Source organism: Chrysoperla carnea, chromosome 1 (genome assembly GCF_905475395.1).
Source record: "Chrysoperla carnea chromosome 1, inChrCarn1.1, whole genome shotgun sequence".
Lineage (NCBI taxonomy): Eukaryota > Metazoa > Arthropoda > Insecta > Neuroptera > Chrysopidae > Chrysoperla > Chrysoperla carnea.
In genome coordinates, this window is record NC_058337.1 from 121,839,332 (window position 1) to 121,855,939 (window position 16,608).

At 27.4% G+C, this 16,608-nt stretch overlaps 2 protein-coding genes across 2 annotated transcripts; both read left to right on the forward strand.

Moving 5' to 3' along the window:
* The first annotated feature begins 2,740 nt into the window (after positions 1-2,740).
* Positions 2,741-8,542, forward strand: LOC123305793 (G2/mitotic-specific cyclin-B-like). The gene is made up of 7 exons (XM_044887622.1): positions 2,741-3,476; positions 4,008-4,042; positions 4,114-4,215; positions 5,499-5,651; positions 7,295-7,462; positions 7,690-7,800; positions 8,231-8,542. The coding sequence occupies exons 1-7, from the start codon at positions 2,792-2,794 to the stop codon at positions 8,462-8,464; spliced, it is 1,488 nt and encodes a 495-aa protein (XP_044743557.1). The 5' UTR covers positions 2,741-2,791; the 3' UTR covers positions 8,465-8,542.
* A 1,956-nt stretch (positions 8,543-10,498) lies between these two features.
* LOC123305954 lies at positions 10,499-10,927 on the forward strand. The gene has a single exon (XM_044887797.1). The coding sequence runs from the start codon at positions 10,597-10,599 to the stop codon at positions 10,828-10,830; it is 234 nt and encodes a 77-aa protein (XP_044743732.1). The 5' UTR covers positions 10,499-10,596; the 3' UTR covers positions 10,831-10,927.
* The last annotated feature ends 5,681 nt before the right edge of the window (positions 10,928-16,608 follow it).

Here is a 16,608-nt window from a genome sequence, read left to right on the forward strand (position 1 = left end):
AGTGCGAGTTTAGAGTTCTGTACTCGAAAAAACTAAAAAATTGGCGACGATCTTCAAAATCGATTCAGTTTTAAAAGACATGACATATAAATTTAACATATAAATAATTACTATGGAAATGAATGGTCAAATAAACTTGGCTCAATTCATTTTGAAAAGTGAAATGGTAAAATAATTAGGTGATTCAAAACAATAATTCAAAAGAACAAACTCAACTCAAGTATTTCAATTTCAATTAAAATATTTCCAAAAATTTGTCCCAAAAAATGATAGCTCTCTAAGTATCCTTTTCATCTCATCTGATATCCTTGACCATCACTTTGATATTGATTAAGGAGTTTAAAGTGTTTATCTGTGCGTTTGTGTATTCCTCAGTGGCATCGTAGCCCCTAAATGGTCGAACCGACATGATTGAGAACATTTTATAGCTAAGTTTCCAAAAACCGGTTTACTATTCTTTAAAAAAATTCAATTTTCTTAATATGTTTAAAAACAATTTCTAAAAAGTTTAAGTTAAGGTTGTTTCTTTTTCTGCAGCGTCTCGACAACTTTAATGCAAATATTCATTTTGATTGGCTCTAAATCTTTTTTCATTAGTTTGTAACGGAAGTAGGTACAAGGAAGTTGTATGGTGACAAGTTTTTTTAAATAAAATAATAGGTAGCATAAACTTTTAGCCTAATTGTAAACAATACATAAATTTTGAACTTTATCTAATCAATACTAAATGATTGATTTTAATGACGTTAAATACACTTAAATCCCGATACTGAATTAAATTCTTGGCTACACAATCAATAATTTCAACTGTTTAAAATATTATAATTACCTACTAAATCAATCTACTTTTCACGAACGTTAATAAACAATGCGGCTTCTTTTCACATGTTTCAATTGAAAATACAACAAAAAAACAACCAACAGCAACAAACAAACGTTAAATGAATATAATTAATAAATTAATTAAATTAATTTTGTTAATAATTTTTAAAATAGAAATTTCAAATCTTTGCCATTAATAATAAAAAAAATTCATAGCACAGGAGTTACGTTATCTAAGCGAATTCCCTCAGAGATTGAAAAAATAACACATTTTTCTTAAAATCGAATATTGTATTTTTAATTTTCGAAAACTAAGCGTCTTGAGAAAAAAATCACAAGATTACTTTTTTGCTTAAAACTGGTAAAAAAATACAAAAATATTTATTATTTTTTATAAATCAAAATTTTGTACTTTTCGTACCTTCCACCCCTTGTTTATCTGTCGATTTTTCTCTTTAACGAACTGACCTTTCAAGTACCAAAACCCTTTTTATTCAAAATAAGATGACCATTTCTGTAGACAGTATTATGGCATTTTGTTAAAATATATCCCCTTCAGGAACCACAATAAAAGTAAAATATAAATAATATTTATAAATTTTAACGATGGTCTTTTTTGACATCTATTAGGTAGGATCGATGAACATTTGAAGAAATTTTTTTTAAAATTTCAACATCAGTACAAAATCTATAGCACCATTTCCTTCGCAAACTGCCGTGCTAAGGAAAAGGCAATAAAGTGCTAAAAGTAAAATCAGAGAACACTGAAATATGGCACGCCATTTTACTATTTAATAGGCTAATTTTTATCGAGAAAAAAATTAATTAATTACTTTTTTTCAACCAGAAATTTTATATTTTATATTTTGTAAAATAAATCTTAGTAAAAGAGAGATTGATATAAGATAAGATGAGAAAAGAGAGATGAGAATTAAAATTATGATGATAACATAATAAAAATGTATTATTATTATGATGATACATAATAATAAATCAGTTAATTTTATTTGAATTAGATTTAAAAAAATGATTTAATTAAAATTATGTACATAATAAAAATGATTGAATTAAAATTATGTACATAATAAAAATGATTGAATTAAAATTATGTACATAATGAAAATGATTATTATTATGATGATAACATAATAATAATGTATTATTATTGCGATTATTTTTTTTCGGACATTAAATAGTAAAATGGCGTGCCATACTGAAAGATACATTTCAGATACCAATTGTGCTAAGATTAAGAGAGAAAAAAATTTCGAAATGAATATTAATTTTTCAAAATTTTTAGTGAATGATTTTTGGATTGACATTATTCTTAGCGAATGTCTAGAAATAATGGTTATTTAGCACCCATTGTATACTATTTCTACAAGGAACCGGATATGTATGGGGGTGCTAAATTTATAGAGAGGGCGCCTTTTTTTTAAAATAGCGCGTTGATGAGCAGAGTATTTTCTAGTCACGACTATAATTATTATTTGCTAAGTTTTTTTAAGAATAAAAAATATAAGATATAAGAAATATTATGTAAAAAATATTTCTGTTTTTATATGTAAAGACGACTTTATTTCTGTATTAGAAGTTGCCTATATTTAAAAAGTAAAATTTCACTATTATAATTTTTTAATCACCTTCCAATTTTTTTATCGCTTGAAATCTTAAAAAGATAAAAAAAAAATTATTTTGGCTTTTGGCGTTTTCTAAAAGAAATAATTTGAGCACCTGAGAAAAATACAATTAGCGACGCAAGTTCGAAATATTATAATAAAAAATGAAGACAAATATTAATGTTTTTTAAATCCAACCCTGTTTAAAATGAATTGTTTTCGTACAATATTTTACATAACATATTTTGAATTAGATTCGAAATTAAATCCAAAACAACAAAAATAATCATTCAATTCAGAAATTTTGTACACTAATTGTGAGTTTAAAAAAAAAAGAAATTTATTTAAAGATGGCTGGAGTCCATCCAAATATTAAAAGATTGAAATACAGAACACGTCTTGGATCATTACAAGAAAATCCACAAATCATTCGAAAAGAACCATTATGTCGTAAAAGAATATTCTCTGATACAGACACAACGAAAACAATTAAAAATGAAAGTATATGTGACGAACAAAAATTAAAGAATCGTCGACCATTACAAGATATTCAAAATAAAAATTTGGGCGCAATACCAAAAATCATCAATAAATTTACAAAGGAAACAAAGCATAAAAGTAAATTTGAGAAACAAATATTGAGAAATGTTTCTTCAAAGATTCAAACACCAAAGAAACCAAAACCGAAAAAAATTCATAAACTTAAAGTGGAAGCCGAATCATTTAAAATACCAAAATTTGTAACAACAGCACGTGGTGAAAATAATCATTCTTTTTTACCGGATTTAATATCCGATAGTTTTGTCACAAATATTTTTCCATCTCAAGAATTTGAAGAAGTCCAAATATTACATGATAGTGGTTCTACAAACAAAGAGAATGAGATCAAAATATCGGATTGTAAAAATAAGAAAAATTTGAAACGTTCTCGAAGTATTGTGGACGATGATAATGTATTTAACAATGAAGAAAATGTGGTTAACGAGCAGATTGTTAAACGAACACGTGGTAAAACTTCAAATGAAATCAGTTATCGTAAGATTTGTATTTATTTTTTGTACTAACCTTCGACAAATTTTTCGGGTACGAAACCATAAACTCGCACTTGAAACATATCTAAGAACACTCTTCATTAAATTACCGCTTTCTTTAAAGCCTTTTCCAAACTGAACCAATTGTGAACATAATCGCCTTTTTTTAGTTTTTTTTCGGCTACAGAACCCTAAACTCGCACTTGAAACATTGCTAAGAATACTACATATCTATTTAATTACCTTTCAAAAGAATAAAACCAAATCAAAATCGGTCCATCCGTTTAAGCGCTACGATGCCACAGGCAGACAGGCAAGTAGACAGACACACATACACACAGCAGTCAATAAAAGGCTAAGGTTGGCGGATTTTAACGTGATAGGACTAAACTTTTCTGAAAAATATACTTTAAATATACCTAATCTTTCAGATTTTCATCAATCTCTTCCACATATAAAATTTGAAAAAGTGAAAACAAACAATTGACTAAATTAATTGCTAAATTGGATTTAATACTATGAATTTTTGTTTCAGATCCTTCAAACATTTTCAGTAAAACTTATCTAGAGGTAAATTCATTTTTAATATAAATAAATCTATTTATTTTTTGTTATAAAAGAATGTTGTATTTCTTTTGCAGGAGACAATTACATATTATTTATATTTAGAAAAACCCGGAAAAATATTCCAGGAGCGTCCTGTTATATTTAATCGTACACTTAATTGGTTGATTCAAATAAATGTAAGTTGTTAATAATTTCTAAGCATTAAATGTCAAAAACAAAGTTGACTTCTATTTGGCCATGAAAGCGAACGATCCAGTACAAAAATAATTAAATACTGTATTTTCATTCCCCCCTAAAAGTGAGTCGATATGTGTTTTTGCGTTTTATGATTTTCCATTCTCCCATCCGAAATAAAATATACGATGGGTGGAAAGTTTTTAAAAAGTCACCTGTATAAATTGAGAGTTTATATGAAAAAAAATCATTTTATAAAAGCGTGGGGTGCAAAATTTCAATTATTGTCAATATTTTATAGACAGATATTGGTAAAAGTCATTATAAAATATATTAAAAAGTACACCATATTTTTTTACGATATAATGATTTTTTTGAATTTAAATAAATTATTTTTTACCTTTTAGTTCAGCTAGTTACAAAAGCCTGTTTTTAGTTTTTTTAAACTATTATTTATTTTGTGTTTTTTAGTTTTTTAGACTATTATTTATTTATCAAAAATTCAATTTAAATTTGGTGGGAGCGCAAATAAATGTATATATTTTCAGATATAGAAATAGTTATTTCTGAAAATCCTAGTTAGGGTAATCAAATAACCTTGAAAAACTTAAACTTGGCATAGGTGACATTGCTGTCTCCAAATTTTCTCTAAAAGACCTCACACAAATTAAATGTAATCTGCATTTCGGTCAAACTTTTTCAAATTTTGGGAAATGATAGTTTAAGTAACTCTGAATAAAAGTTCCCATGGTCATAAGCCATGAAAATGACAGGATTTCAAGTTATCGCTAAAGCAAAGTTGAAAAATATACTCATTTTTATCAAAAAATTATTGTAATTTAACTGTCAAAAAACATATACGTATATGTAGCTGAAAATATTGATCTTAACACTTCATATTATTGATCCACCGAACATTTAACACTGCTTCTTCTTTGAATTTCGTAACATATTCTTCAAAAAAACAAGAATTAAAAAAACAACACCCTTACATTAAATAACATACGTATGCATGTAGTTATACATATCTGTAAATATATTTGCCTATACACACATAGGCATATATTATACAATTGAGTACATTTTCCAAATTTAATTTAGCTATGACATGAAATCCTGTCATTTTCATGACTTATGATTATGGGAATTTTTCTTTAGAATGACTTAAACTATTATTTCCAAAAATTTGATAAAGTTTGACCGAAATGCAAATTACATCTAATTTGTGCGAGGTCTTTTGATGGCAATAAAAATTATCCAATTAATTAAAAATTATTTGTTGTAGGACGATTTAAACGCACCTCCTGATGTTTTATTCACCGCAGTTTTATTATTTAATGAAGTATTGAATAAAATGGAGATATCTTGGTGTTCGATGCAATTAGCTGGTCTAGCATGTTATCGAATAGTTCATAAACATTTTGATGCATCTAATGTGGTAAGAAAATAATGTTTTTCAAAAATTCAAACTAAAAAAAGACTTCGCTTAAAATCTCTGTTTTAAAAAATTAATTTTTTTGAAAGTATTTCTAAAACAGTTAAGCCAACGAGCACCTATTTATAGGAACTTTGTTGCCTCCCGTTTTTCTTTAATCTTAAATAATTAATAATTTTCCGTCCCAAATCATTTTTATAACAGCTTGATACGCTCTAATTGAGAATGCTTAAGAAATTCGAATCGTCATTTTCTATTTACCGCTGGTCAATGGGTGTTTTTTTCGAGCCTATTTTGATTGAGTTGAAATATGCACGAAAACTCTCGGGTTTACTTAGAGTTCTCTCACAAAATATTTAAGAATTTAAATTAAATAATTAGAAATTCAATCATACTGTTTTTATGTTAAAATTGTACATGCCCAATTCCATTAATCTGGATATTAACTTTTAAGAGTAATACTAACTTTTATTAAGGACGTTCATGCGTGTACCTGTTTTGCTATGAGCGTTCATAGGGAAACAGTATGTAAATTTTAAAGAATTTTAAATTAGTAGAAAATAGAAATTTTTTTTGAAATTCTATTAAAAGTTTAAATAATAGTTAACTGGTAAAAGTTTCAAGTATGGTTATCGATATAATTTTTGAAAAATATCGATTTATATTTTCCATTTAGTCTCATGTTAAACCTTACTTTTAGTCACTTTTTAAACTTAAAATTTAATGAAATTAATTCGATAACAGGATATTTTTCCTGTTTTAAATCATAGAAAATCATTTAAGAACGTTCTTAAGGACGTTCGTAAAAAAATGTGTGAATGAAAATATTTGAGACTAACATTTCTAATATTAGGGTGGATTCTGTTAGAACTTGGGAAAATTAGACGAAAATAAAGAGTAAAATTTTTCGATACATACCATGTTTTTTGAAATACTTGTACCTAAAGATTTAGAGAAAATCACTTTACAAGACATACTCATTTTTATACCATTTATATATGAAATATATCAAGGTATACCTAGTTTAGTCCCAAGTTTGTAACCCCTAAAAATATTAATGATACGAAAAAAATTGTGGTATAACTGTTCAATAAATCACCTAATTAGTACATTTTCGGTTGTCTGTCCGTCAAAACGATAACTCAAAAACGAAAAGAGATATCAAGCTGAAATTTTTACAGCGTATTCAAGACATAAAAAATGAGATCGAATTCGTAAATGGGCAACATAGGTCAAATGGGTCTTGGGTCTGTAGGACCCATCTTGTAAATCGTTAAAGATAGAACAAAAGTTTAAATGTAAAAAATATTTCTTATAAAAAAATAAACAACTTTTTTTTGAAACATTTTTTCGTAAACATCAGTGTTTACCCGTGAGAACGCAAATTAGGCGCAACTTCTATAGTATGTATTACATGGGGACATCAGTTATGTATGTGTGACATGTATGTATGTGAAATGTGACAGTGTAATCAACACATTCTATGCATGGTATTTTAACAATTAATTCAGTCAATTGTTTGTTTTCACTAGTTTTTTTTTATAATTAAAAAACTTGTTAATTAAATTTATCTTGAGTTAGAGATGGTCAATCGACTTCAAATTTTTATGGTAATTGTATTGTTATATTTTTACATTTCCTTACAGCAATGGTCAATTGTTTTATCATATCTAGACGCAACAATATCAGATTTAAACAAAATGGAACAAAATATTTTAGCAAAAACAAAATTTAAAACCGATATTGCAGAGCCATCCATTTTTGTATATTATTATTCATCATTATTACAAGAATATATGAATTGTATTGATAAGGTAAATCTTTAAATTACATAAATAATAGAAAAGGCGATCAAAATCCAAAATTGAAGTTAAAATTTAAAATTTGAAACTCGAAATTCAAATTTTTTAGTAGGTTTTTACATTCACTTTCTTAGAAACCTTTCTATTCTATTCATATTTTGAAAAATTAAAAATTTTCTTACTTGCATTGAAATCGATGATTTTTTATGTGGTCAGTTTATTCAGTTTTTCATTTACAGAAATTAGAAAAGTGTGTTTTCTACATCATTGAAAGTTTAATGTTCTCCCCGGCATTCTTCACACAATTACCGTCAAAAATTGCTGCTGCAGCGATGGATTTATCATTTCAGGTATTAAATTTTTATACTTGGTCCAGTAAGAATCGACGCATGAGTATAGGTACTATTTCATCTCAATTTGTATACTATGTATATAAAATATACCAAGGTATACTTAGTTTAGTCCCAAATTTGTAACGCTTAAAAATATTGATACTATGAACAAAATTTTGGTATAGGTGTTCACAAAATCACCTTATTAGTCCATTTCCGGGTTCTGTCTGTCTGCCTGTCGCCGGTCTGTCGTCTTTCATCACGATTACTCAAAAACGAAAAAAGATATCAAGCTGAAATTTTTATAGCGAGCTTAGGATGTGAAAAGTGAGGTCGTAAATGACAACATAGATTAATTGGGTCTTGGATAAGTAGTACCCATCTTGAGAAGCGTTAGAGATAGAACAAAAGTTTAAATATAAAAAATGTTTATACGTTGAATTTTTAGATGCTGAAACCGGATTTAATTTGTTGGCAATTATTGGTTGCAAGACCGGGATATTATGGTTATACAGAATTAAAAGGTTTAAAAATGGAAATGTTAAATATGCTACTCAAATTGGAAGACATAAGTTTTCCATATCGTTCATCCTTTAACAAATATTATCGACCTTCCAATTCAGAAATAAGCATGGAAATTAGAAATAATAATTACGTAAAAAATTTGATTTCTTATTTTTAGTTGATAATAATAAGAGATGTTTCATTTTAAAAGATAATTCAGTGACTTTTAGATCACTCTATACATATTTTTTTTAGCCCAAACATTTTATATTTTTAAATTATTAAAAAATTATTTTATAGATACAGACTTTATGATCATCTTAGTTTTAAATTTTTGTTGTGTATGTTTGGAAAAATCGTAAAGAAAAAATTAACAATGTATTTTCTTTTTAATTTTCGCTATTTTTCCGAAATTTTATAAATGTTTTTGTTTTAATCAATAAACCATCGTTGAAATCACATAAAAGTAGAATTTTTTTCAAAAATACCTTTTCAGATTCCCGTTTATTTATAATTATGTATGAAATTACGTCGTTTTTTTCTACGGGCAGTGAATAGCATTCATTTTTTTTTTAATTATGAGCCGTGCAAAATTTTTGTGTTAGATATATGAAAAATACCATCGCAAGAGTCGTATTCATAGGCAAAATTCTAATTCGATCAAGCATTATGCAAAATTTAAATCCAATAACTTCTTTCTTTGTTTCTGAGTTTAAATATTTTCAATATTCCGAACTTTAGGGCATGTAGGAGAAAGTGCTACATAATGATCCCTCAGGGGAAAATGATCCCTCGTTGTTTTAAGTGAACCATTAATGGTATCTATAATATTTATCGATAGATAGCTTTCACGTGATCAAATTATTTGTTGAACAAAGACTTATGGCGATGTAAAAGCTAGTTGGTGTTTCGTAGCAAAAATATTAAAATTACTTTTTTTAATCTATGGTAGGACAAGTTAGTTTTCGCAGGCTGGATGTTTTACTCTTGGCTTCTGTTGACTTTCAATAATATTATAACACATCTTGATTGGCGTATGATAAATTATAAGGTCAGTTTTTATGACGATAGGCAAATATATTGTTGCAGTTAAAATGATCCCATTTACATAGATTAAAATGATCCCTATTTTTTGTATAAAATTATAATAGGTAAAATGATCCCCCCATCATATGGTGGGTTTTGAATGTATTGATTTAGAGGATTTGTCAGTGATTTTAGTGTTCATACTAATTGTTGATGCCATGTAAAATGTTAATATTTTATGTGAAATGAAAAACGCAATGGTATCATTTTATCGCCTATTTTGAATAGTTATAATAAAGAAACCAAAATTATTTCGACGTTATGCATATCTCAAATAGTTTGGCTTTAAAATACATGTTTTCTTAGGGGGAGGGGGGTCATTATAGGACACCTTCTCCTGTATACTTGTGGAGATTTTTTAAAGAAATACATAGACTGTAGGTATATTCTTGAATTTGCAGATAATTTGACCGAACAGGCTTTTGATGTTTTCATGACCTTTCTGGCATTAATTTTGTTATCATTCCTGCAACAAAGTAGGAATAAATAAGTTTTGAAATAACAACATCAAATACTCATTTATAAATAAACTCATATGTAATAGATGAATGAACTGTATCTTTAAAACTATGCTTATTATTTGTTAGTCTATGAATACGGCTATTATGTTTATAAAAAAAATAAGTGACTTGTCCAATTTATGCGGAGATATTTCAAATGATAATATAATGATGTCTTTTAATCTTTCAATATTATTTATAAAACTGTGCCAAAAATTTTCTTAAAAAAGCTTTTCAATAAACATATCATAAGAGTTAGTTTAACATATGTTAAGTTTAAAGTGCATTATTTCATTATAATTTTATTGATTGAGAAATCGATTTAATTAATTTGACAATTTTTTTTTTTTAATTTTATTTTATCCGAAGCTAATATATGTTTATTTTATTATTCAACAATTATTTTATGTTAAAATAAACTTTTAGATTTTCGATCAATGAAATATTTTAAATTTCAAAACATTTAAAATTGTAAACTACATTAGTAATGCCATCTAAGTTATAATAAATGTACTATTTTCCATTTATTTTGCTCTATTTTGCCTACTGTTCAGTGATAAGTATTCTCTTTTACGAATCCATATATTGACAATTGGTTGAAAAGAAATAAATATATTCACATGTGTTTGTGTCGTTAAAAATAAACTGTCAAAAATTTTCGTAGAGGTTAACAATATTGTTAATTTATTTTTATAAAACAATAGTTCATTTTAAATTGATCAAAATGCAGAAAAAAATGAGACCATCATTAATATTGGATCGATTACATAAGGGTTTTGTATGCGCTTGTTTAGGCTTAACAGTGTATGGAGGATATTTATTAAGTTTGCGAGCGTATCGATATTTCGCATATATTAAACCAATGCGTGAACAACAGAAATTAAAATCGCAAGAAGAATTATTAGCAGAAGGATCGTCTGATAAAATTGTGGATTCAGCACCGGAAATTAAATTATAACTACTAGTTTATATCACCTCAGCTACAGGCGCACTTGAAGTTGTTAGTTAACAAATTATTTATTAATTATAATGTATTTGTAGAATATTTCTTATATTTTGCCGTTTTAAAATAAAACGTTTATAAAAAAAATTTTTAAATTGATTTATTTACTAATTTTAACCTTATCTGCTCCTTCCACATTTGGAATTTAAAATTTAATATATTTTTTTATTGACCAACAATTCGTCGTACCTTCAACTAGAATAAAAAGTATAAAATATATTTTAAATTAAAACATTATTATTTATAAAAATCGAACTTAATAAAATTATTATTTAATTTGAATTGAAATTGAATATAAATTAGACAGTAAACACACCACATCAAAATAGTTTTCGATATTGTTACTAGATGGCACTGACCATCAACTATCTTCATTTAAAATGATAGGAGGGAAATCGTATTTAGTTAGGAATATTGTTGGATTTTATCCATAGATTTATTGACGGATGTCAGGCTTTTAATCTTGAGCTTAGATTAAACCACGGGTGAAAACTACATTCCCATTTAAAATTATTCAATTGAAATCTGGTGAAAACGATGCCATCAACTGAAATCCGTTCTGGAAAAAGGATTACAAGAAATCTTGAAATAGACAGTGCGTTCAAATAAATCTGATTTTCGTAATTTTTGAGTTCCAATTACCTTGTCAAAAGATTATTTGAATAAATAGAAAGGAACGAAAAAATTATATAGATGCCGGAACTCAAATCCGGGCCCTCTAGATTTCCGGTCTTGTTCGTATTAACTCAAATTATATTTAAACAAAACAAATTAGGACAAACCTTTGATGTCCATTCCCTCCAAAGCTATAACCGATAGGGAGTGGAAAACTTGCAAGTAGCTTCAACTAGTGGTCTCGTGGAGCATTCTCGAAAAAACAAAAATAAATTATGGGAAATACTTTCGAAAATTTTCGGAATTTTGAAAATCAAAGCACTGACATTCAACAGTTTCTATACACGGTATTTCAACAATTAACTCAGCCAGTTTTTGTTTTTACTTGTTTAATTTTTGATTCTAGAAGATTTTCCTTCGTTATTTAAATTTTGATGGGATAACCTACATCTTCCATTCTCAAAGATTATCCACATACAAAAAAAAGGGTTTCAATTATAAATTTATTTAAATTAATTTTATTATCATTATATTACTTATTTGTTGTCAAAGTTTGTCTTGTGTATATGTATGTATTATATTTATAATATTTTTATCGAATGTGACAAATCAATTTTCAAAAACATTAAATATGTTTCGCACACTTCTAAATCCATTCAACCCCATATAATAATCACATAAATGAATCCATGACATAATAGTATACAATGTTTCCTATACAAAATTAATTGAGTGGCTCTAATTATAAAGCCACAATACAAACACAATTGTTATATATTATCAATTCATATAGAAAATCAAACCACTTTTAAACTTATTCTATTGTGTATATCACGAAACATGTAACTATCAATTCTACTTTTAATTTTTCTACGTCAAAATATTTCTACTGTAGTAAAACTACTTTCAAATAGTTTCTACTTTTTAAGAATTATACTTTAATTACAATATACTCCTAATAGTACAGTAAAAGATGTTACAAATAAAGGAAAATGAAAGAAATCGCTCGCCTTTTGCTAAAACCTCATGGAATGTGTTTCTTAGGTGTCAAATATCATTAGACAAGCATGAGTTTGTGGTGCAAATGTTTCTATATAAACAATAAACGATCAATGTTAAAATTGACTTTCCAAATTTATAAGTAGGCAATGTATACGTTATACATGTATTATAGTTTTCGATTGTTTGACAAACACTTAACATTTACGTCATAGAAGTTGCCTATTTACTAATTTTTTAAGTGAACTTTAACACTGATCGTTTCATTGAATCTAAAATTTATTGTTTATTAACAAAGAGAAACATTTTCACCACAATCTCATGCCTTAATTACGATATTTGACACCCAAGAAACACATTCAACGAGGTTTTAGAAAAAAGTGTGCGATTTCTTCCATTTTTCTTGATTAGCCGATTTTCGTAACATCTTTTACTGCACTATAAATAATTATACTTGACAAAAAATCTGCTAGAATATATTTCTACTCCAAAATAATTGTACTCCCAAAAGTTTTATACTTTTGACGAAATCGATGCAACCGGCTAAAATCTGTTCCCACTCAACAAAATCATATTCATGCGAACTTATGTTTTTTCGATTAACGCCGAAAAGTGAGACAGATTTACTCCGGTTCCGGACACTACACTTTCATTATATAAAATTTAAAAAAAAATTGTTGGGATTTTCTTGTTTTGTCGTTTGTTAACCATTTTTGGTCGTTGACATTTTTTACCTTAGCTCACCGTTTTCGAGACATAAACGTTTGACAAAAACGGTCTTATATATCAAAAACGGTAAGGTTTAGTCAAAATTTTAAAGAGTTAAAAAATGTATAGAATAGTCCAAAATATATTTATTATCTCTTGATTTTCAAATTAAATTTTTAACCAGAATCACAAAATAATCTGTATTTTCGTCAGTAACGAGTTTTTGACGACATGTCAAGGATCAAAAATTGCTTGAAATTGTCCCAAATATAAAATGTAATAGTTTTTTTAACTTTTAAATAAGGAGAATGTGGTGTCTGAAAGTAGGATACTTCTGTCTCACGTTATGGACGTAAATTGAAAAACCTCAAGTTCGTATAAAAATGATTTTGTTGAGTACATTCAGACAAATTTTTTTCACTGACTCCCATGAAAATATACAGTGCTCGGAGTCGACTCCTGGGTCAAATGCCTTTTTTCTCTTTGGGTCAAATGATTATAAACAGTACTTGTCAACAAAATATCTGATTATATTTAGAATAGCATGTATTTTGAAATGTCGTATATTGATCCTAGCTTGTTAACAAGGGGTGTGTATTTCGAATGTGATGAAATATTATTAACAATTGTAACCACTTTTGCAATGACATATATTTAATATAGGTATGTTAACTAGTACTGCCCCTTGTATGTAGTATTCAGTATATAGTATTGGCGCTATTATTATTCATATATGAATGATAATTAGGTCTATGCGTATTGTGTTAATCGTGGGAATAAACTTACTAAAATCCTATTAAAATTTATCGCTTTGTTAACTTTTTATAAATAAATAAAAAAGATTTTAAAATTGGCTGGTATCTATTAAGGTACATTCAATGCGAATGTGTATGTTAACATATTTTTTCAAAAATAAAAGCTTTTAAACGTGTAAACATTTTTTTTCTTAAGGGTTGTTTACATTATCAAGAAAATTGGACAAAGTTCTTTTTTCAATTTCTTGGAATGGAATTTATGCAAATTGGATTAGATGACACTATATTCCATTTGTAATAATTTAAATAAAAATATTAATAACATTTTAAATGTTATCCATATTACTTAAAATAAATAAATTAATTATAATCTTTAAATAATAATTAATTCTGTCAAAGTTTACACTTGGGAGTTTCCACAATCAAAATTTTGAGAGCTTTGAAGTTTTTTGGTAGCATTCGGTCCTATTTCTTTGATAATAGAAACATTTTATTGATTTTTAAACACTCCTATCATAGTTTTCTATCCAAAAGTGTTCATGGCTATTTTAATTTAATTATTTTTTTCCATGAACGATTGTTTGCAGGCAATATTATACAATTATTTTCGTAATTTAATTATCTTTCGCCTGATACCAATTTCGATCGATTAATTAAAAATGGCCATGAACACTTTTCGATAGAAAAACTATGAGTGTTTATAAATGAATAGGTATCAGATGGGTGAAGATCAACCTTATACAGTCTCATAGGCTTACCCTAAAATTTTAGTATTTTAGAGCATTCAACTTAAATATTTCTGACTTCAATATAATTAATATTCATTGGGAAATTAGCAATATTTCAAGATAATTAACGTAGCCCCAATTTTTTCGTGGGACATTGCATTCAAAAAATGCAAACGCACTATCTTCTTTCAAGTTTACCTTTGTAATACTTTTGCTCTTTTAATGCAATTATTTTGAAACACTGTATACTAACCTCCATAACACAATTTTATATTTTATATATGGAGGTTGTGTGGAGAAAACGCAAGATTTTTTGTGTACATTGCAAAACTGTAACCATATCAGTTATTCTTTGCGCATGTTCATGGAATTTTACTTGTGGAAAATAAAATCAATATAATAACATAACTTTCACCGTAAACAGCGACGGAAATGATTTCACTGACAAAATTTTTACACTGCGCTTTTTATGCCCAGTGTTATTTCGAAATATTTTATTGGATATTTTTTGCTGATAATTAGTAAAGTTTGTAAAAAATCAACAATAATTTATCTCCTTACCATTTTTTCTGTAAAACTACTGGTTACTGAAATTTTTACGATAATTGATGTTATGAATTTTTATATTATAAAAAAAATATGTTTCCCAATGCCGGGTTTTCATTCTAGGATCTTTTCATAGAAAGCACTGATGTCCTCTTAGATAAACATCTCTGTTGTAATGCAATAATAATGTCCAAAAATAATTTTTTTTTCTGCCCTTTGTTACATGAATAAGCAAAAAAATCATAAATATTCTCTATTAATATAGCAGTGTTTAGGGCAGTTAGGAAAAGTACTTTTCTTCATATGGGAAATTGTATTTGTGGACTAAAAGAGTCGCACTAACATAAACAGTTTTTTTAGTATTATAATTAATAGATATCTTCAATGTACTTATTTGCGCTTCCACCATAACTTCACAAAGCAATTTTTAAGGACGTCCCCAAAAAATCACGTTTTCCAAGGATCATCCATGACGGTGTTACATTTATAGATTTGAATTGTTAAAGCTTGCGTTTTTAACATATAAATCCTATATTGAAGTGTTTTTAAAGGTATGCTTTATTATGTAACAAGGATAATTTTCTTAATATTATTAATTTGGATTAAGGTTAATTTGAACAAGTGAAAACAAACAATTGACTGAGTTAATTGTTGAAATACCATGCATAGTCAGTGTTGATTTCTTTATCACATTACACATACAAACATGTGACACATACATAACTGATAATCAAGTATAGTACATATTATAAAATTTCCGCCTAATTGGCGCCCTCACGGGTAAACAGTGATGTTTACGAAAAAATGTTTCAAACAAAAGTTGTTTAATTTTTGATGAGGAACATTTTTTCTATCTCTAACGGTTTACAAGATGGGTCCTACGGACCCAAGACCCAATTGACCTATGATGCTCATTTACGAACTTGACCTCACTTTTTACGTCCTGAGTACGCTGTAAAAATTTCAGCTCGATATCTTTTTTCGTTTTTGAGCTATCGTGTCCACAGACGGACGGACGGACGGACGGACAACCGGAAATAGACTAATTAGGTGATTTAATGAACACCTATGACAAAATTTTTTTCCTAGCATCATTATTTTTAAGCGTTACAAACTTGGGACTAAACTTAATATACTATGTATATTTCATATATACATGGTATAATAAGAACCGCTTAAAATTACTCCACACAAATACCAATTTGAATGTCCCGGTGATGTACTTTATTTCGTTAACTGTGATATACACCAATAGATGGCAGGAAGAGTTCTATCTCTAACGGTTTACAAAATGGGTCCTACGGACCCAGGACCCAATTGACCTATGATGCTCATTTACGAACTTGACCTTACTTTTTACGTCCCTGAGTAAAAATTTCAGC